At 35.6% G+C, this 20,386-nt stretch overlaps 4 protein-coding genes across 7 annotated transcripts; 1 reads left to right on the top strand and 3 right to left on the bottom strand.

Moving 5' to 3' along the window:
- Positions 1-840: 840 nt before the first annotated feature.
- On the bottom strand, positions 841-3,618 carry LOC147474271 (inositol oxygenase 1-like). The gene is made up of 10 exons (XM_086586412.1): positions 3,004-3,618; positions 2,769-2,871; positions 2,592-2,673; positions 2,282-2,486; positions 1,999-2,111; positions 1,801-1,923; positions 1,599-1,668; positions 1,417-1,495; positions 1,219-1,300; positions 841-1,092 (listed from the first exon to the last, which is right to left on the bottom strand). Exons 1-10 carry the CDS (start codon positions 3,032-3,034, stop codon positions 1,066-1,068), a joined length of 915 nt encoding a protein of 304 aa, XP_086442538.1. The 5' UTR covers positions 3,035-3,618; the 3' UTR covers positions 841-1,065.
- A 1,411-nt stretch (positions 3,619-5,029) lies between these two features.
- On the bottom strand, positions 5,030-7,204 carry LOC147474270 (inositol oxygenase 1-like). Its single transcript, XM_086586411.1, is given in 10 exon segments — positions 5,030-5,270; positions 5,530-5,611; positions 5,721-5,799; positions 5,889-5,958; positions 6,059-6,181; positions 6,253-6,365; positions 6,441-6,558; positions 6,560-6,728; positions 6,825-6,930; positions 7,052-7,204. Coding segments are annotated over 10 exon segments (918 nt in total). The 5' UTR covers positions 7,083-7,204; the 3' UTR covers positions 5,030-5,243.
- A 3,209-nt stretch (positions 7,205-10,413) lies between these two features.
- On the top strand, positions 10,414-12,466 carry LOC147474269 (uncharacterized). 4 transcript variants are annotated; one of them, XM_086586438.1, is made up of 7 exons: positions 10,414-10,574; positions 10,658-10,708; positions 10,781-10,832; positions 10,925-10,983; positions 11,159-11,204; positions 12,035-12,091; positions 12,175-12,466. In XM_086586438.1, the coding sequence occupies exons 1-7, from the start codon at positions 10,446-10,448 to the stop codon at positions 12,330-12,332; spliced, it is 552 nt and encodes a 183-aa protein (XP_086442564.1). In that variant the 5' UTR covers positions 10,414-10,445; the 3' UTR covers positions 12,333-12,466. The 4 variants fall into 4 exon arrangements, with proteins under 4 accessions (XP_086442564.1, XP_086442567.1, XP_086442566.1 ...); XM_086586441.1 differs by lacking the exon at positions 12,035-12,091 and adding an exon at positions 11,944-12,034; XM_086586440.1 differs by having other exon boundaries at positions 11,944-12,091.
- Positions 12,467-15,011: 2,545 nt separating this feature from the next.
- ZFP8 (zinc finger protein 8) lies at positions 15,012-16,122 on the bottom strand. The gene has a single exon (XM_086586419.1). The coding sequence runs from the start codon at positions 15,868-15,870 to the stop codon at positions 15,136-15,138; it is 735 nt and encodes a 244-aa protein (XP_086442545.1). The 5' UTR covers positions 15,871-16,122; the 3' UTR covers positions 15,012-15,135.
- Between the last annotated feature and the right edge of the window lie 4,264 nt (positions 16,123-20,386).

Here is a 20,386-nt window from a genome sequence, read left to right as displayed (position 1 = left end):
TGAAGCAAAAAATTTAAAATCCCCAGGTGATGATTTCAATCACGCTTGCGAACAGTATCAAGTTTTTCCAAATTGAGAATTCCGTTTCCGTGGTCGGGAAAAGTAGTATCAAGAACAGCTGATAACCATATGATTTACACACACGACTGACCATAGATAAACAAATATGGATGAACCTGAACAAAGATTTGAACCCAAATCTCCATGTGAACATCAACATAAAAGAATGCATCAATTTATTTTCTTTTTAATGTATTTTATTTTATATATAGACCTGAAAAATGTATTGAAAATATTGCTCAGACTTTCAGCGTATTCCTTTAATTCTATAATATATAAATGTGTAATTTGTAGCGAAAAAAAAAAAGAAAAATAGAAATTGATAAAGGTTTTGTATATTATCAATTGGGTATATGTAGTGCAGTTACAACTTACAATCATTAGGTTTTGGTTTAATCAAATCTGGTGCACATGTCAAAGACAATTGAAAAAGCTTGTTGTACACAAAAAAATCACCATTTTTTTTTTCCAGCCATATATTAATCGAACTGCAATAATTTAAGCACCACACGCTCTTACATAGTTACATACATCTTTGACGATCTGAAAATTAACCAGATGAATAAGAAATTGCATGAGAAAATCAGACTGGTGGTGCAGTAAAATATTTGTATTTCCGTTTGTGCCTTCTACTAATGTAGGGGCCAGGGCAATAATATTACACTGACATAGTGACGGCACTACAACATTAATATTGTACCATGAAAAATCAATTGAATTGATAATTTGTTATAAAGAAAAGATAAAAATGGAAAACTGATAATGGAAAGATAATAATATAAAGAGAATAAGTGTTTTGAGAATCCTTTTATTGCCATTGATTATTGGAAGAACAGAAACCTTATATATTGGTCCTTGTTCCTTACAACAACTTGGTTACCATTATAAAACATAGTTACACTGATAATTATGGGCATAATCATGGAGATCCACTCTTCATTTCTTTGTGCATGGTAAGAGAAGTAGGCCTCCAAAACCCTTGATGCTATAGTTCTCCAAAACCCTTCACCATTTTAGCTTTGCGGGGAAATACTGGAATAACAACAAAAATTACATCCATATATATGTATGTACATATAATAAAAATGAATAACTTAAAAATAAAATCTACGTATAACAAGACAAACTAGTAGAAACACCAATGTTGTTAGTACCAACCTTTTCAATAAGGGATAAGTAGTATGGCTTCACTTTTTCGACATCAACTCGAACCTTGCTCTTACTGTAAAGATCATACTTGCTGGAATTGGAATTGTCAGAAGAAAGAGAGAATGAAATTAGCTTATTAATTAATTAGTGTAACTATTTCTCAGCAAAGTATATAACTTATTTGATTGGTTTCAAGATATATGGTACTTGAATACGTGAAGCCACTTGAGATTTTCCACATCTTCCTCATTCATAAACTGTGTATATTCCCCTTCCTTGTGTAACGCTGTAGCATATCGTCGTATAAAAAGTATTATTAGTAAGGAAAATAATTTGTTAACATCATAGAATTGCAAACTGTTGAGTAAATGTTCCATTTGATTACTTACGATAAAATGAATGGTACCGAATGATGAACAGGCCAGCAGATGGTAGTGTTGTTTTGTTCTCCTTAGCAACCTATACGTAAGAAGATTAATTCGAGCTGAGTTAGGTAATTTCTGATGTTTGGTCTCTAATATCGAAAAGCCATATATATCCAAAGTTTCTCTCCACAAAAATTTGAAGGACATGGAGGCATAGAGGTAATACCATATACATATAGTCATCGTGCCCAAACGAAATCATCAAATTGTTGAGCCCACATTTTTCAGAATAGATACCATTCTTGGTGTTGTACTTGGGATTATTGTAATCCGGATTGTCCTTGAAATACTGTTTCGAAGTTTCAGTTAGTTGATGTCTTGGGAGCCAGAGCATAAGCAAAATGTCATTTTTGAGAGTGTTTACCTTGTGATGAATATTTGATTCATCGAAAGCGCATCCAACAGGGAATGTATCACCAACTACAGCCCATTGAGGCAGTGCCCCAAAGCTAGTATGAAGAAGGACCTTCCCTAAATCTGATATCCAAAACAAAATTAAGTAACAACATGTGTATACATCTTCCTCGAATAATGCATGTAAGTTAGTACATTTTTAATCTGTAAGTTTTCGGCATAAACAGAACAATCTATGGTTTGATTTGGAATTAATTTTTATTCCATACCATATGAACCTATAATTCACATACCATGGATAAGGCCAACCAAATGCAACCAATCTTCATTTGGATAGTCTCTTCTGATAGCTTCAGCTGTTTGTAACAAATGTTCAATCTGAGGTTCATCCAAGTCAGGATCACTCTCATCCACAAACTCATTGAGAAGTTCGCAACCCTCCCATATGCTCATTTCTTTTCTATTCAATTTCCCATACTCCTCCCTCATTTTCTTTACCTGCACAAACAAATGAGGTGAATTTAACATCCATATATAGTGGAATTTTATGTTTTATGTTTTTTTATCAATACATTTGTATGTAATTCGTTGATGATGGCTTACAAAAGCAAATGTTTGGTTAATGTGTTGGATCCGGTAAAATTCTTCAACAGTCTTTTTCCTTTCGCTTTGGGCATCATAATCCCTGTAGTATATATTTTTGCGTCAGTTTTATCAAAAAAATGTACCATTTTGAAGAACTAGTGATGGGAATGGTTTTTGGAAAAAGATGAAAGAGACCTGAATGTTTGGCCAAATGCATTGGTATCAGGCACTTCAAAAGCTTCATCTAATTCCACTTCAATGGGCTCATTAGGGATCTTTTTTATGTGTACTTCATTTCCTGCAAAATGTAATAATCAATATACCGGCTATTGCCAAGGGGCAAATTGCTTTTGACAATGTTCTTGAGAAAACTAAAAATCTAAAAAAGACCAACGTTTTGTTTCCAAGAAAAAAATAAAGGATATCTTACCAAGTTGAGGTTGCTCAATGGCAATAGTCATCTTTTCTTGGAGAAAGGCTAGATTTGAAAAGGCGAAAATCAACACAATCCTCAAATTAAAGCCTATCTCTCATTCTTTCATTTACGAATGCTTGTAATTATATATAGGATCCTAAGAACAGTTTGTCCTTCCTTGAAAATTGGAAGAGATTTCTTTGTTAGAAATGGTTAAGCTTTTCTTACTATTTTTAATCAGCAAATGATCAGTTCTGGATAAAGGATTAAGGATGAAAACAGATACTAATAACTAGCTGTTATATTTTGAATGGATCGGAGACATGACCTATAAAAGCAAAGCAATAATTTGTAACTGTTTTGACTCGGCTCTGCGTGGAAATCACATCAATCCAAATTTTGATGATCATCTAATGATAACTAGCTAGTATCAAGGGAGCATTAATGAAAACTAGTATTCCTATACGTGGTTTTGCACTCACACTAGCCGTCTAGCCCTTCAACTTGAACATCTAATAAGGGTCAGCAGTGTTTGATGGAACTCAGCTCGATCATAAATCGCTGATAGAACTATTTTAGCTGTATTTAGAGTTTGTTACAATCAGGTCAATGAAAACCCAGTGTGAGTGCAAAAATGAAAGCTAGAAGTGACACGGAGTATATGGACATCTTGTGTTCCCTTTGACAATGTATATAAGCATGTCCATACCAGCTGCTTTACATTTAGGTACAAACATAATTTCTCTTAGGTAAATTCATTACTTGATTCAGCAGATGGAACGAGGGACGTAAATCAAAATGAATGAACAAGCCGGTTGATGCAATATCGAAATACCTTTCGACAATGTATGTACAAGCTAGATGGCATGTACCCTGAACTGATAAAATAGAGGTAGTAAAGTGCGTGCCATTGAGTTTGAACACAATTGTTGACCTAAAATTTCAAAACCCACAGGTAATACTTTTGTAAAATAAGCATTCAGCCACCTGTTTTGCGTAGTCCAAGCGATGCATTGCCTGCCAAAAGAGTGTACCACAGACTCTGGATCGAACTCGGTCTATCCATGGTGTACGTGCCAACCTTGATCCACTGCCCACTCCAAGCCTTCTATTATGGTCAAGCACTGAGCTAGGTAGCAAATTGTAATGTTGTATTCTGCAGTCCTTTGCACAAAGCACCTAGAACATATACCTATAGATAACTACAAAGCACGTAGAACATATTCCTAGTGTTCATCTATCCTGATGAAGTTTGGAGCTGGAAGGGACCATTTACAAACTAATCGAGTGAGCGGAGCGAACGATTTTGGGAGAATGGGGGCTATGCGGACAAAAACCAACTTGGTTGGTTTCTGTCTGGCATCACCCAACTCTCTCTCTCCCCCGCAGCTCCGCTCACTCCCCACTGCCACGCAGTATACTAGTATATTAGAGGCTTTAGTTAGGGTCTAGGTGTCGCATTCCGTTTTGCCAGCGCCAAGCTGTTAAGATTGTTTTAAAACATAGTCATCTTTGAGAGTTATACAGCACAGTGAGTCCAGTATTATTGTACACCGTGTGTATTGTCACTGCATTTTCCAACAATAGGATTCAGATCATGAAAGTGAATCTTGTTTCTTTCCTTCCACAGTTCCACCATAGTACCAACTACCAACTAGGCAACTACCAAGTACCCCTGCCCCTGCATACCACGACAGGTCTCTGATAATGGAGCTGGATCAAGGGATGGTCATGAAGAACGCAGAACAGATAGACCAAGCAATGAACCAGAAGAATTCTTTTCAGCCAAAAGCTCAATTCGGCGACATTTTGCCCACCTTCTTCTTCCTCTTTTACGCTTACTACGATTACCTAGTTTTCATTTAGTTCGTGATCAGAACGATAGGGACATTGCTTTCCGATAATGCCTAAAAGCTATGAAACATTCGTTGTACATAAGAGTTACTTACAATTTTTTATTTCTCCGAAGCAAAGAATCACCCATTTAAAAAATCATCCATTTCAAATATATGAGAATTACCAGCGGGGACCTCAACCTGAATTGCTAAAAGAAAGGAACGATTTTATTTATGGAATAAAAGAACCAATCATATTCATAATCATATTCATATTGGTTCTTACAGAATCTTATTTACTACAAATTGAATTAAAGCTACATAGATCATTATCTCCATAATCATGGAGCTCTTCATTACTTTGTGTATGTTCATTAGAAGTAGAGCTCCAGAACCATTCATGCTTAAGTTTTCCAAACTTCACCATTTGAGCTTTGCAGGGAAATACTGGAATAACAACAACAACAACAATAATTACATACATATAAGACTCAAAAGAAAAACTAAATACTCAAATCAATGATCTAACTCTTAGGGAGGCTTGTAAGGTTTAACCTTTTGCAATAATATCATGTGGTGGTCTGCCCTTAACCCCAGCTTACTTTTTCGAAAAAATAAATAAAAAATAAAAATAAAAACTAAAAAAAATACTCAAATCAATGTATGCATCAATAACAACTAGTAGGAACACCAATATGATACGAACCTTTTCAATAAGAGATAAGTAGTATGGCTTCACTTTTTCGACATCCACCCGAACCTTGCTCTTGCTGTAAAGATCATACTTGCTGGAATTATCAGAAGAGAGTGAAAAAAAAATGAAATTAGCTTATCGATTAATTAGTGAAAGCATCTCTAGGCAAAGTACAAATTATTTGATTGGTTTCAGTATGGTACTTGAATATGTGAAGCCACTTCAGATTCTCCACATCTTCCTCATTCATCAAGTGTGTGTATGCTCCACACCTATGTAAAGCTGCAATGTAACATTGTCAAAACGTGTTCATTAGTAAATAAACCACAAAATGACTATTGAAAATATTGTCTTAGTGACTTGGTACTTACGGTAAAATGAATGATAGCGGATGACGAATAAACTTGCAGATGGAAGTGTTGTTTTATTCTCCTTCGCAACCTATGAATGAGGCCATTAATTAGAGATACATTATCACATAAAAGAATGGACTGAAAAAAATGAAGGATATATAGTGCATTAGAGGATTTGAAGTTCATACCATATACATATAGTCGTCGTGCCCAAACGACATCATCACATTGTTGAGCCCACAGCCTTCGGAATAGATTCCATTCTTGGTGCTGTATTTGGGATTATTGTAGTCCGGGTTGTCCTTGAAGTACTGTTTCAGAATTCAAGTTAGTTGAAATGTTGGAAGCTAGTTGTAAATGTGATTTTGATAGAAATAAAAACCTTGTGATGAATATTTGATTCGTCGAAAGCACATCCAACAGGGAATGTATCACCAACTACAGCCCATTGAGGCAGTGCTCCAAAGCTAGGATGAAGAAGAACCTTTCCTAAATCTGAAACATAAAACAACAAAAATTAGTTTTGTGTAATATCCTACATTATGAACCTAGAATATGTGATGCACATACCATGGATAAGGCCAGTCAAGTGCAACCAATCTTCATCTGGATAGTCTTTCCTGATAGCTTCAGCTGTTTGTAACAAATGTTCAATTTGAGGTTCATCTAAATCAGGATCACTTTCATCCAACAAACTCATTGAGAAGTTCACAGCATTCCCATATGCTCATTTCGGTTCTATTGAATTTGCCATACTCTTCCGTCATTTTCTTCACGAAATCATATGACTGATTAATGTGTTGGGTCCGATAAAACTCTTCAACCCTGTCCTTTCTGTCACTATCAGCATCATAATCCCTGTACTCAAATATATTTCGTGTCAGTCGTCAAAATATTGTACCACAATGAAAAGTTAATGATTGGTAAGATTTATAAAAAAGATAAAAAAGAGACCTGAACGTTTGGCCAAATGCATTAGTATCAGGCACTTCAAAACCTTCATCTAATTCCAATTTGTTGGGATCATTATTAGTGATGCTTTTTGTGTATACTTCGTTTCCTACAAATTTAATAATTATAACAAATATATTATCAATCAATTATATAAAAAAAAAATGTATATACAAACAGTATTCCTAAACAAGACAAACATATTGTTTTCAATAGAAAGGATATCTTACCAAATACATGTTGCTCAGTGCCAAGAGTCATCTTTTTTTTTTTCTCTAACTTTATCTGACTTTTGCAGAGGAATGTTGGAAAAAGAGGAGTCTATTTATGGGTTTCAAAGTACACTTTGTCCTTCTTTGAAAAATCGGAAAGATTAGAGTCCTTTGACCGATTCTATCCAATAACAAAATAAGCAGCCGTTTAGGCCCGTAGTCCAAATGCCCAATATATTCTATCCCACCTACAGTCATAATTCTATTATTGTTTTATTGTGGAAAAAAAATATCACTATTTATTTTTCATTTATTTTAATCCATTAGATAAACGGTTTTACATTTGAAAATTATAAATTAGAAAATCGCATTAAACCCTTCGTTTCCCTAGCGTTTTCCCCTAATCCAATAAATAAGTAGACACGCCTTCATAACTAATTAAACTTCTTCAACACCCTATGACAATTTATGGAATTGAAGCCAACACTTCAATATTATTTATATCATTCTTTTGTCTTATTTGGTTTTTCTATATTGTTTATTTTGGTGTATAATTTTTTCTCTCTCTCTTGTGTAATTCTTTGTTAAATAAATATATTGAAATTTCAATTTTGTGACATTATTGTTTGGCCATGATCTGCTACGATGTTATAAGTGTATGACATTTTTTGATTCTTCCACTCTTCCTCGTGTATTTATGGTGTTTTGTCTTATATCTCTCTGTATGTGAGGATCTCGCTCACAACACTTTTATGTTTCTACTTCACTTTGTATTTATGTTCTTTTATCAATAAAATTCAATTAAAAAAAATTGTAGAGAGACTATTCAAGAAAGAATAAAGAAAATGTTATGATCAATTTTGACAATAATTGTTATTTTCTAAATTTTTTGTTATAAAAAAAAAAGTTTGTGGGGGAGACTATTCAAGAAAAAAAAAATGTTAGGATCTATTTTTACAATAATTGTTATCTTCTAAATTTTTTGTTATAAAAAAAATGTTTGTGGAAGAGACTATTCAAGAAAGAAAAAAGAAAATGTTAAGATCAATTTTTACCATAATTGTTATCTTCTAAATTTTTTGTTAAATAAATTAAGCGTTTGCATTCATATGAAATAACGTAAACAAATTATATCGATCTATAAGATATAACAATTTTATTAGAATTTTGCTTAGGGTCCACAATTGTCTTGGGCACGCCATGCCTTTGCCTACAAGTACTAAACTTTACTTACTATTTTTAATCATAAAATAAATATTAAATCCTTCTATAGTAATACATGGTGTTACTCTTAAATGTAACACAAGCGAATAAAGTTGCGCCACGTGCATTGTATAACTTGTTACACAAAGAATCAGTAGCCAAAAGCAAAAAGTCGAAAACAACCCATGTGACATTAGGAGTGATGCGCAACCATTCCAAAAATTAAAAAAAAACCCCACACGACATTAGGAGTGGCGCGCGACAGTACCACTGGTGCATGGTGCTGGTCAAAGTCAAAAAAAAAAAAATTGGGGCGACACTTGTCATGGCACGCGACATTACCAATGTCGCTCCGCATCCGCAACTAAATTGCCAATTTTATGAACAAAAATGCGAACAAATACTAAGTAATATCTTTTCTATTGAAAATGCAAACATATTGACTTTTGCAGTGAGGAATGTTGGAAAAAGTGGCGTCTATTTATGGGTTTCCCAAAGTACACTTTGTCCTTCCTTGAAAAATTGGAAAGATTAGGAGTCCGTCTGCTACAAGTACTAGATTTTACTTAGTATTTTTAATCATAAAATAAATACTCAATTAATACATGGTGTTACTCTTAAATGTAACACAAGCAAATAAACTTGCGCCACGTGCATTGTATAACTTGTTACACAAAGAACAAGTTCACAACCTTGGTACCAAATAAAGTGAAATAATTCAAATTTCGTTTTATAGGAAAGTACTCAAATTTTCTAGTTAAACATTATATAAATAAGGGATGGGTCATGGAAATCATATAGCTGGGTAATTTTAAGCTCTACAACTTGATATTTGACGATGAGTACTTTTGAAAAATAAACTTGGTGTGCATTCGCAGACTTGATAATATAATACTGATTAATTTAACATTTTTTTTTTTACTTTAATAATTTAATACTCTATAATGGTATTTTTTTTTTTTCATTTTTTATCTATTTTCTGCCGTTTTTCTAATCTGTCAAGTAATTCCCGACCTTTTGATGGTTTACTAAGATTGAATAAGATAACTACTTATAGTCTCTCTCTCCCTGTCTACGCCCTCTCAATCTCTCCTAGGGGTGGGAAATGGGCCGGGTCGGACTAGCTCGGCCCTAAACATTTAAAGCCTTTTAGTTATTAGGGCCGGGCCAGTCCGGCCCTAAAATCCCCATAAAGTCGGGTCAGGCCGGGTCATAAGTCTAAATTTCAAGCCCTGACCCTACCCTAAGCCCTCTTTAACAATTTAGGGCGGGCCTATATATTTTTTCTTCTTTCTTTGCATCGGGTTTAAAACTCATTTATATTACAAAAATTCAAAGATTTGCAAACTCAAAGTCCCACCACTTTGAAATTTGAATAACAACCAATCTAAGTAATAATTTCGATAAGTCCAACAATTTAAAATGCATATCCACAATCTAATAAACTGAAGTACATAGAGACTCATATTTATATTTCAAAATTACAGTTAAAATGCACAAAACACATTTTGGAATGAGCTTTCACTGACATAAATCCGTTATTTCTTGTACTCAAATCTCACCAAAATTGCATTTAACATTGAAGAACACAAAGACAAATAAGAGTATAGAATGAGTTTTTACTGACGTCAACCTATTTTTCATTAGGCTAGTGCCCAATGCTCATTATTGTTCTTGGCGACTAGGTTAGATGGGGAGTTGTGAGGTGTACGTGAGTTGTGAGATAGAAACAATTAGGTTTTACAAGTTTTTATGATATAAGACAAGTTATTAGAAGTACTCCATACAAGAAGTGATAAATTACAAATGGCGGTGTTATTTTAATTGAAAATATGTAACAAAGGAGTTAGATAGTTTTAATTGTGTATTTTATAGTGAAATTATAACTAGGGCTTGGTTGGGGTCGGGCCTATGTTTTGAATCTAGCCCCGACCTGCCTTAGAAGCCATTTAGGGTTGGTCCCCCCCGCCCTAAACTTCTGTGGAGGGCTTTATATGGGGCTTAGGGTCGGGTCGGTCAGGGCCAGATTAGGGTCGTTAGGGCTAAATTCCCACCCCTAATCTCTCCCTCTCCCCTCTCCACTGCATAGGCAGTATACTAGAAGATGGTCCGGCCCAAACATTTTGTGAAGCATATTGAAACTTTGAATATGGACCGGGCTAAAAAGCTAGTAAAAAAAAAAAAAAAAAAAAAGAATATTTATGGAGAAATGGGGACAAGAGAAGTGTATGAAGAGAAATTGAGGTCTGGTAATTTATACCACCATGATCCAACCATCAAACCTGGCCTTGGTTCCGCTCGTTGCCCTCGTTGTCTCTCTCTCTTAAACCCCACTTCCGTAAGTTCTATCTTCCTTTTTCTCTCACTTATAAAATTCCAAATTTCTGTTTGTTGAAATGCCTAACAGAACTTGCTAAACAGGAAACTGCAGAGTGGGCCATAACTTCAGTCTTACATGATGCAACTGCCGTGGTAATTCATTTGAGTTGTTGATAATGGTATACATTTTGCATTTGTTTTTATTTATTATGTGTTATGATGTAGGCTGGTTCGGGTGCTGGTGCAATGCTAAGTGCCGTTCATGGTTTCAATACAGGTATTGCTGTATGTGGTTTTTATCTACTTGTGGATGTTGGCATTTTGCAAAATGAGGATATGTATTAATAACATTTTGTTTTTGGGTCCTAGGAATGCCAGTTGTTCAGAAGTATGTAAAGGGGCCTAAGTGGCTTCCTCTAGTTATTGGGGTATGTTGTCTTCTACACAAGAGCAGATATATAAAACTCTTTGTTGTCGTTTTTTGGGAAGTTATAGTTTGTTTCATATAGTAATTGAAGTACAGATTTACATCTTATTCTCCCAAGTAAACGGTGGCTTTATCAATGCACTAACACAATTATCTTCTCTTGAACTCTTGAACAGCTTCCTCCATTGTTCATATTTTCCGCTGCTAGTGCGGCATTTGGAGGTATGCTTATCGACTATCGTACTTAAGTGATCACTATTGTCTTTTTGATGCAGTTCCTTCTTTTTTGTAACTTTAATACCATTATACCTTTTGAAAAAGTTTTTTGTTGTGATTCCAATAAAAACAAAGACTGATGGAAGGACTAGTAGATGGTTCCACTATCAGGATCCTTGTCAAAGAAGAAGAAAATCAATAAAATTTTTCTACCACTGAAAACTGGAAAGTTTTATTTGAATTTGCATATTTTAGGGATTTTGGTGGACGAACACCTAGCTAATCCTTGAATCACCCTTTTTGGCAAATTGTGTTGGTTCTATTGTTAGAGTGACATATGTATGCGGTTGATCAATGCAAGATGGTGAAGTTATTGCCAACAAATCTCCAATTTAGTATGTCATTCTTCTCATCATATTACAGTACAGGGGCGCAGTTCTGTGTGATTGAATAAATCCTCCTGTAGCTAACAAGTACTTATATTCCTCCATAGGAACAGGAACCAATAACGAAAACCAATGAGTAGCATCTGGAACCAAATTGATATTCTTTAGCCTCATGCAGACAGAGTTACCTTTCTTGTCATCTTTAGTGTGAACTTTCCCAATTAAGTTTGTCTATCTATTTGTGAACCCTTCAGATTGTTACCTTTGGCATTCCCCTCTATGTCACTCACTGGCATACTAGTCAGCAGTTATTCCGTTTGTTTCATATAGATAAATGGTTTCCTTCGTCTTCCATACAGGTTATGCACTACCCAAGGTTACTCAGTTCTCAGTGACATCCTATTATGCTTGCTCTAGTGCTTCTCATTATGCAATATCCCACCTCACCAGGTACATTGAGGAAGCCCACACCTCACAAAATCCAAACAGAAGTTCAAACTGATCCTAGTACATGCAGTTCAGCAAGAAATTCTTGGTATTTGTAAGTTTGTCTGACATATGTATCTTATGGTACTTTTTTTTTGATGGAGTGAGCGCGTTGTATGCTGGTGAGTATCAAACCGAGATCTGCAGTAACAACTCCTACATGCTCCACCAACAAAGCTGTTTGGCACCTGCTGGAAGAACTCTTGATCCTGAAATGTACGGAACTTATTTATTGTTAAGGATGGTAGTTGTGCAATTATAAGCCATCCTTTATATAATCATCATTTACCTTTACTTTTTGGCTTTTCTTCCCTTCTCCCTATTTTTTGTAATCTTTCAAGTTCGTTATAAAATCGTATTTTGTGTTATAGAACATGATTGGGTGCTTTTCCACAAGGCTGTTGATACTTCTGTCTCCCCCTTTCCTTCTTTCCGTCTCATACTCCAAAAGTACAATTAACAAACTTAATTGCCACTTCTTTATTAGCTTGCTTGAAATATGTTTTGCGTTAAAGATGGTTCATACTATCCACTGAAGTGTCATCTTCAATACCATGTGTTTTAGTAGTGAAACGTTGAGATTTGGGAGCTTCTGTTTCTGCCATGTCTCAGTTTCAGTTTCAACGAGGTGGTTGAACCTCATGGACTTGGCCGATGCCTAAACCGCATTTGGTATGCTGTCTCAGGAAGTCGCATTTGGTATGCGCCGCATTTGGTATGCTATCTCAGGAAGTCGGGAATCAGGACTAGGACGTCAATGACCCGGACCTTAAAATTCATGCTGAAAATTTGAAAATCTGGTTGCCGTGTAACATGCAGACGAGGTGGGTTGAAGTATTTTGAAGTTTTTCTGAGATTCAGTAATGAAGTCATGAGTTGCAACAAAAACGCTGGACTTCCAACAACACAATATAGTCGCAACAATGAAGTACTAGCAACAAAGACCACACTGATAGAAAGATTACACAGTTCTGTTCCATAGAAAAGTTTTTTTTTTTCGATAATTCCATAATCCATTTATTAAACTTCCAAATAGTCAAGATTAACGACTAAAAATAAAGGTGGAGACTCCGCACCTGAAAATTTTCCCGCCCATTTAAGCTATAAGATGAACCTCTCCATTGAGACCTGAAAAACACTAAATTTTTTTGACCAAACCAATACCAAACCAAATAGACACCAAATAACTTCAGTGGAAACATCAAAGAGTGAGCACCAAATGTACGTCGCGGTGTTTCCAAAACCGTGCCAAATAAAACCCAATACAGCCGTTGCTTTCGGAACATCGAGACAGAAAAGCCCACAATAGACTTGTTTTTGTCCAGAAATGATAAGGTGTTTTTGCTCACGTGGTGTTCGAAACACCACAATATACATTGGATACAACACCAAAACAATCACCAAATTGGAGCCGATTTGGCATTTTTTTGTTTGGTATTCAAGAGGTTTCACCATTAAGATGGTTTTTACCAAATTTTCAAAAATTTAGTGTTTGGTATTTAGTATTCAAGAGGTCTCACCATTAAAGATGCTCTAAAGACCCCTAGTTATTTGTGTTGTTTGTTGTGCACAACATTGATCATAGGTTGTGGGCTGTCAACGGGCCGGACCTGAGCAGAACACACTTTAGGCCCAAACCCAGTCTAAAACATATATGAATTTTCGAGTCTAAGTCCGGTCTTTGTCTTATCGTTTCGGATTCAATCGGGTTTCGGATATGTCCCGGCCCATTGACAGCCCTGGTTGTGCTCATTCATAATGATCGACCCACCGCACCTCACTGAACTTTTACCCTCAACATCCATGGCATATTTCGGAAGAAGCATTGAAATGCACACGGATATTATAGGAAACTAGTAAGTGTTTGCCTGTTTAGCAAAGAGCAGTGGACGAAAGTGTCACCAAAAAACTCTAATTAAGTGAAAATTCCTGGCAAGTGCATTCCTCCTAATCCCAAATGTTTGGTATTGCTTTTTACCGATCCATAATTATATGTATGGGAAATACAGATGTATACGTACTAGAGCTTTTTTAGGTGCAGTACTAGTGACTCATTTGGGAACGAAAGTAAAGTTTTTACTAGAAACTAATGTTTTTTCTCCAGTATTTCTTGTTTTAACCATTTTCTGTTTTTAATTGCTATTGCTTGTTCTCCATATTTTATCTCTCTCACACAATATTTTAAAGGCTAACTGTCAAAAAGCCTATCAACATAATCAATGATTAATGGGAGGCAAATGCATTAACATTTTGCAGGCACACTAACTTGGTGCCAAAAGGTCTGGTGGACCTTTGCTTCATCATGCATGCCATGGTTTCCAGAGTGGTCCTCGCAGCAAGACATAAGCATATATTCTCCTTAAAAGCACTATTTCTAGGATATAGTCAATTCAGATTTTTCTATGCCATCCACTGAAATTAAGCCAGCATGGCCAAGGTAGATTTTTTTTTATTTTTATTTTTTCTTCTGGATTAGTCATTAACGAATAACTATTTGTCAGTACTTACCAGCAAATGCCATCTAACCCTGCAACTGTCAATTTACTTTCTTTCTGTTTTGAGAGGAAGGGAGGAGAGAAAATTGGTAAGAAGTTGCCAAGCTACTAGTACCCGTATGGCCCTCTAAACTACTCAACTTTTGATTCATGAGGGATACAAGATCCAAGATGTTTCAATGTCTAGCTTCATCAGACAAAAGAAATTTCAAAATTAAAAACTCAATTAAATGGTAATCCACTGCGTAAAAGTTTGTCTTTTAAGAGTTAGTTCATGTGTTTCTAAACAGTGTATATTCCTAATAAAACAGCTTGACAATGGAGCGAGTTTAATTAGTGATGGTTCAATCCACACTGATAGGTCTAATTCATAGATTGAGAAGATAGTTATCTACATGCTAATCCATGGAGGAGCTGAGGAAAAAAAGAAAGGGAAAGCAAAAGACTTTGTGAATTAAGACTAATAATGGTTATTTATAAAGGTACCTCATCATATGCATAACTTGCGCATTAGGCAAAACAAGAAGCTATTGCTTAAAAAATCCCCACTTATATGAAAAATAAACAAATTTACAGACGCAAATCCAAACTTACAGGATCATGTATGTTGGTCTTGGCTTCATGTACCCGCCGACTGTGTGGATTAGAGCTATCAATCGGCGCTAGTCTAGAATGATCACCTGCTATAAACGATGAGGATGGTGACAGTGGCAACAACATATGGTCATGGCTATAACCATGGCTGGTTTGAACTTGTGACATTCTCCACATGGACAAAGGACTTCCATTAATTGGTGTTTGAGACAATGCGCCTTGATTACGATAAAATTGGTGGTGGCTAGTAGTGATGTTGTTGCTGCTAATGTTAGTAGTACTCCAAGAAGGATAAGAAGAAAGTGTAGGTGTAGCTGTGCCTAGGCGATAATTCACAAGTCCATACATGTGACCGTCGTGGATACTATTATGTGCCAGGGTAGATTGAAGATGTGCACGTTTGGCATGTTGGCGTTCACGTTTGTGTGCATTCTGATGACCTCCCAAAGCTTGAGAAGTAGGGAAAGTTCTGCAGCAGTAGTGACACTCAAATTTTCGAACACTTTCAGCATTTTCGTTTTCTTTGGAATCCTCAAATACTCTAGTAGCGCATGAATCTGATTCATCGGTCACTGGTGCTTCTCCCATGAACTCAATACCGAAGAGGCGAATGCCTTTCTCTTTAACAGGAGCAGCTGGACGTTTGAAAGGAAGTTGCGAGAAAGAGTCTACATTCATGAAGTCATGAGTCTCTCTTTCATTTTTTTCCATTGAAGGTAAGAATGGTACAAGTTATCGAAAAGTTAGATTTAGGGAAAGAGAAGGGAAAGTGTGCCACCTTAGAAGGGGTGGAAAGAAATGTGGAGTGGGGGGTAAGAGATGGAAGAAGGGAGAAAAAGAGGAGGAACATTTTTCTTCTTTATCAAAATATTTCAAGGGGTAGAAAGGGAGTTATGGTGGGGCACAAACTAAGGGTACTATGATCAATGAACCATTTTTTGTGGTGACCCTATCTGAAAGTAAGACCTGACAGTAAGAACAGAGATGGTTTAGGGTTTTGGCTTTGTCAAGTACCTTACAAATTGCTGCCACTACTTTTATAATGGGGGTACTTCTCGGCCTCGATAATTATCCAAAATTTGACATACATCCTCTAATTTAAAAAATTTCTAGTCACCTACTTAACTATTTCACACACTATTACTTAAGTACAAAGATGTGATTAGCGCGTTTTTTTTTGGAAATTTTATTGATAACGAATATTACAAATAATTAGGACAAACGTTGCAAGTTTTTTATGAATTGCAAATCTTATCATTCTAAAAACAAACTCCTTAGAACTAACTATCATAATCATAGTTCATGATTTGGATGGAAATATTTCGGTTTTTGAGAAATTCGGAATTCCATTTCAAGTGTTGAAAAATATAAACTTTCGGAATGCACTCTGAAATATAGCGGAATAAGGGCTGGAATTCCGTTGTTGGAATTTTGACAAAAATCTTAAACTATAGTTATAATATTACTGTCCATAACTTTTTAAAGTCTCTTTGAAAAGCCAACTATTGTCCCAAAAATACAAAAGTGTCGAATAAAACAATTTTGGTTAGCCCTACGAGCTTTTCATGCTTCTCCATCTTCCTTGTAGCTGCTTTCTTAGCTGTTTGTTCCACCTCAAAGTCACCATTATATTCTCCAGCCCTGTTTTAAATGAGATCAGTAACTCTTTGATGCTGGCGGGGTTTGAAATCAGACCTCTAGTTTCATCACCCAAAGGTTTTACCAACTTTGCTAGTTGCACCTGTAAAACCCCTTTTTTATTTGTATTTCTTGGCATTTTTTTTTTTCTCATTTCATAGTGTTTTTTTTTCCTTCATCAAGAACGAATAGAGGTCACATCCCATGTTTGCTTCTACATATGTGCCTTACTCGAACAAGTTTCTTGTTGCAATATAGTTAACATATATCATTAATTATGAGACGCACTAAAACGAATTAGGACAGGTTGAAAAATGTGAATGTAGTTAGGGAAGGAGTTGAGTACTACTTGTAATGTTATGTATTAGGAGAAACTCGAGGACTTCTAGTTGAGCTCATCTTATACATTCATCGATTGATTTACCTTTATAGTAGTTATGTGATTGTGTATCGATCTCACGTCAAGTCTGTGCAACTTTTTTGGGTGAACTAAGGGGGTTCGATCTTTGGATTAAGCTAGTTTCATATCTTTCGTGAAGCTATGTTCATTAACCAAAAGAGGGAACACATTCAATAATTTACATTGATGGCTTTCCATGAATGTGTTAAAGTTCGAGTAATATCACATCAACAAACATGTTGCCTTAACTACATATTGTCCTACATCATACACTCCGACATCCAATCTATCAAAAATCATCATAGATTATATCAATGGCCATTTAGTCCAATATTTTTTTAATTCTTCTCCACACCATGGATGTGCAATCCCCGAAATGAAAGTCTCGTACCATGACTTGTAAACACTCCTTTGTTATTACACCTTGTTGCTTGGGTTGTAAGCAACAACTTCTCTCTCTATATATATATAACCACATTCACCCCCTCAGATCACGAGATCGGTCTCATGACACAGGATTTAAAACTAACTATCGTCAAAAAAGCTAAGCTTGCTTAAATAGGACAATTGTATAAGGATGTAAATGTAATGTAATATTTTCTTGTTCATGGTGGTGCACACTAGATAAGAAAGGTACAAGCCAATCTCTCACCCCTTCATGAACGTAAGTGTATCCATCAGTCAAAACCAACTTGTAATGGTGAGAAAGAAATGACATCCTTCTTGGTGGGTCTCTCTCTCTTGATCAGGTACTGGTAGTTGGTGTTGGTTCATTATAGCTGTTGGCTGTTTTTTATATCTGTTGCAGTGACTCTGCAAATAAAGTGGTCCTAAAATTTGTAAACTAATAACCACTTTACTTGCACGAATGGTGATGAGAAAACAAGTCTAGCAGCGTAGCACGCAGTCTCTTCTTATTTAACCCATGGCCAGCAAAATAAGTACAATCCCTTTTCTAGTCAATTTACCTTTTTCTTGTTGTTTGTCAAAAATAGCACATACCAGTATTCCCACGAATGATTTAGATTTTAGACCATGATAAGAAGTCATCCTTGCGGATCGGAGGAACAGTACTGCAATTTGGAACATTCTTTTGGAGTGATTTTATGAAATTGTTGCACTTCAGCACCAAAAATACTTGGGAGGAAGGTTGCAACAAAATTGTGTTGACAAACAAAAGTACAATGGCTTCAACAAGCTAGGAGGGTTTGCAACTCAACTCCGGGATCGGATTGCAGCTCTCTTCGGCTCTTCTTCCCCATGCATAACAATGCTATGATAGGCCGGAGGTAGGAAAAGAGCACCTACCTCGTCTTGTGAAGCTAGCCTAGAAATCCTGCTGATCAATATAAGAGTACAAGCTTACCAGCACAAGATTTTTTTTTGATAATAAATTGTTGTATCATTTGAAATCGCATATTTACAATTTTACCTCATCCAAGACCAGTACAAATGCTGTTTGTTATTTCAAGGGGGGAATTTTGGTGAAATAAGGGAATCAGTTAATATTCCTGAATTTTAGCTAAAAAGGTAATTTAATGATAGTAGATGGTAGTCTCTGCAACAGCAATACAGACTGCTTTATTCGTGCATGCTTGACCCATTTTGCCATTATTCTTGGCTTCAACAGTTCACATCCTCATAATTCTACCCTTCTTTCCCATTCCAAGACTAGTCGCTGTCCTTCCCTCATCTAAAACCTTGGGCTTGTGAAACTTCATATGTTGGGCTTTATCTACTCCATAAGTAAAATGGACAACATTACTTCAAATGTGATATTTGGTTTTTAGAATTCTCATCACCAGATTGTTAGTTGCACGTACCTGCTAACATGGTTTATAGTTTCTATATACATGTAAATGGTAAGACTGTTAGTTGTTACCAAAATAAAATAAAAGAAGATTTGAAAAAAAATTGGCGAAAAATATTTATGGAAAACATAGTGAATTTACACCTCCTTGAGTTAGTCTTACCGGTTTTCGGTAACAAAAATTATAGATTACCATTTGACAGGTCCTAAAAGTTATACCATCTGGTTTTTGTCATACCATATATGTTATGCAATGTCCAATTTTTTCTGATTTTTATCCATAATTTTAATCAACTTGATTTTGATGATGGATGTACGTGCTAGGCAAGTCCTGGAGTGCAAGATTTGCACTCTTGTTTTAATAGGAAGTACTTTTGGAGGTTGCCCCAAAAGGGTCTACGCCAGCATGCCTTGCAAACACCCACATACATCTCTTAACGCTAACAACAACCCTTCATTCATACAACCCCTCTTCGTCATTAAAGTCACTCTCCATGTAAGAGGAAATAGGGGACCATTTGGCTTTAAATTGAATTTGATTTTGAACCCTTTTGGCACTATTATTGTTACTAAATGAATGTCTTTGTTCTCATCCACCTAAGAGTCACCATCTTTAGAAACCCTAATTCTCTAGGACATGTGTTTGATCAGCATGGTATCATGGCACTCTTACAACTACTGCATTGGCTCTTTCTAATCTCCAGGAAGTGTCATAGTCGCATCTTTTTTAATCTCTCTTCACATTAGGTGGTTTGAATGTGACATTGTCTCTTAGAACTCTTGTAGTGGGGCTATAGACTTGAATGTAACATGAGTTCTGATGTGTGGATGAAATGTGTAGATGTGGTTGATGCAGATAACAAGATCTTCGAATTCTTTCTTGTTGGATTCTTGAGCACATGACTACTAAATGAATTTATTCATTTAATGTTCAAGTGAGATATTTGAGGGAAGAAAATACTTGAAGGTATGATTACAAGAAAAATATGCGAGTGGTGGTTATGAAAAGTGGCAACATTTTTTTTTTTGTAAGTTAAATATATTAAAAATATCAAAAAAGAAAAGAAAATACAAAAGAATTGATGAGTATTTGGGCAACCCAATACTCAAATACAAACTTTCCCCTCTCTCAATATTAGTGGGACATGCATCCAAAACAGGTGGATTCCCTATTAGAAATTTAGAACAACACTAACAAAATCTAACAAACTTGCTAAATGGATTTTCCCACTTGTGAATCCATGAATGAAAAGTGGCAACATCATTTGTGGTCCATTTAAGGAATAAAAATCTTAGATGTATTTAATTGGCTTGAGTTCTTTAATTCACGAGATGTTCTTAAATTACGTTCTTTAATTTATACTTGTAAATTATTTATA

This window comes from Coptis chinensis, unplaced genomic scaffold, assembly GCF_015680905.1.
Source record: "Coptis chinensis isolate HL-2020 unplaced genomic scaffold, ASM1568090v1 utg1029_pilon_pilon, whole genome shotgun sequence".
NCBI classification, from domain to species: Eukaryota; Viridiplantae; Streptophyta; class Magnoliopsida; order Ranunculales; family Ranunculaceae; genus Coptis; species Coptis chinensis.
This window is presented reverse-complemented; position numbering and strand designations above follow the sequence as displayed.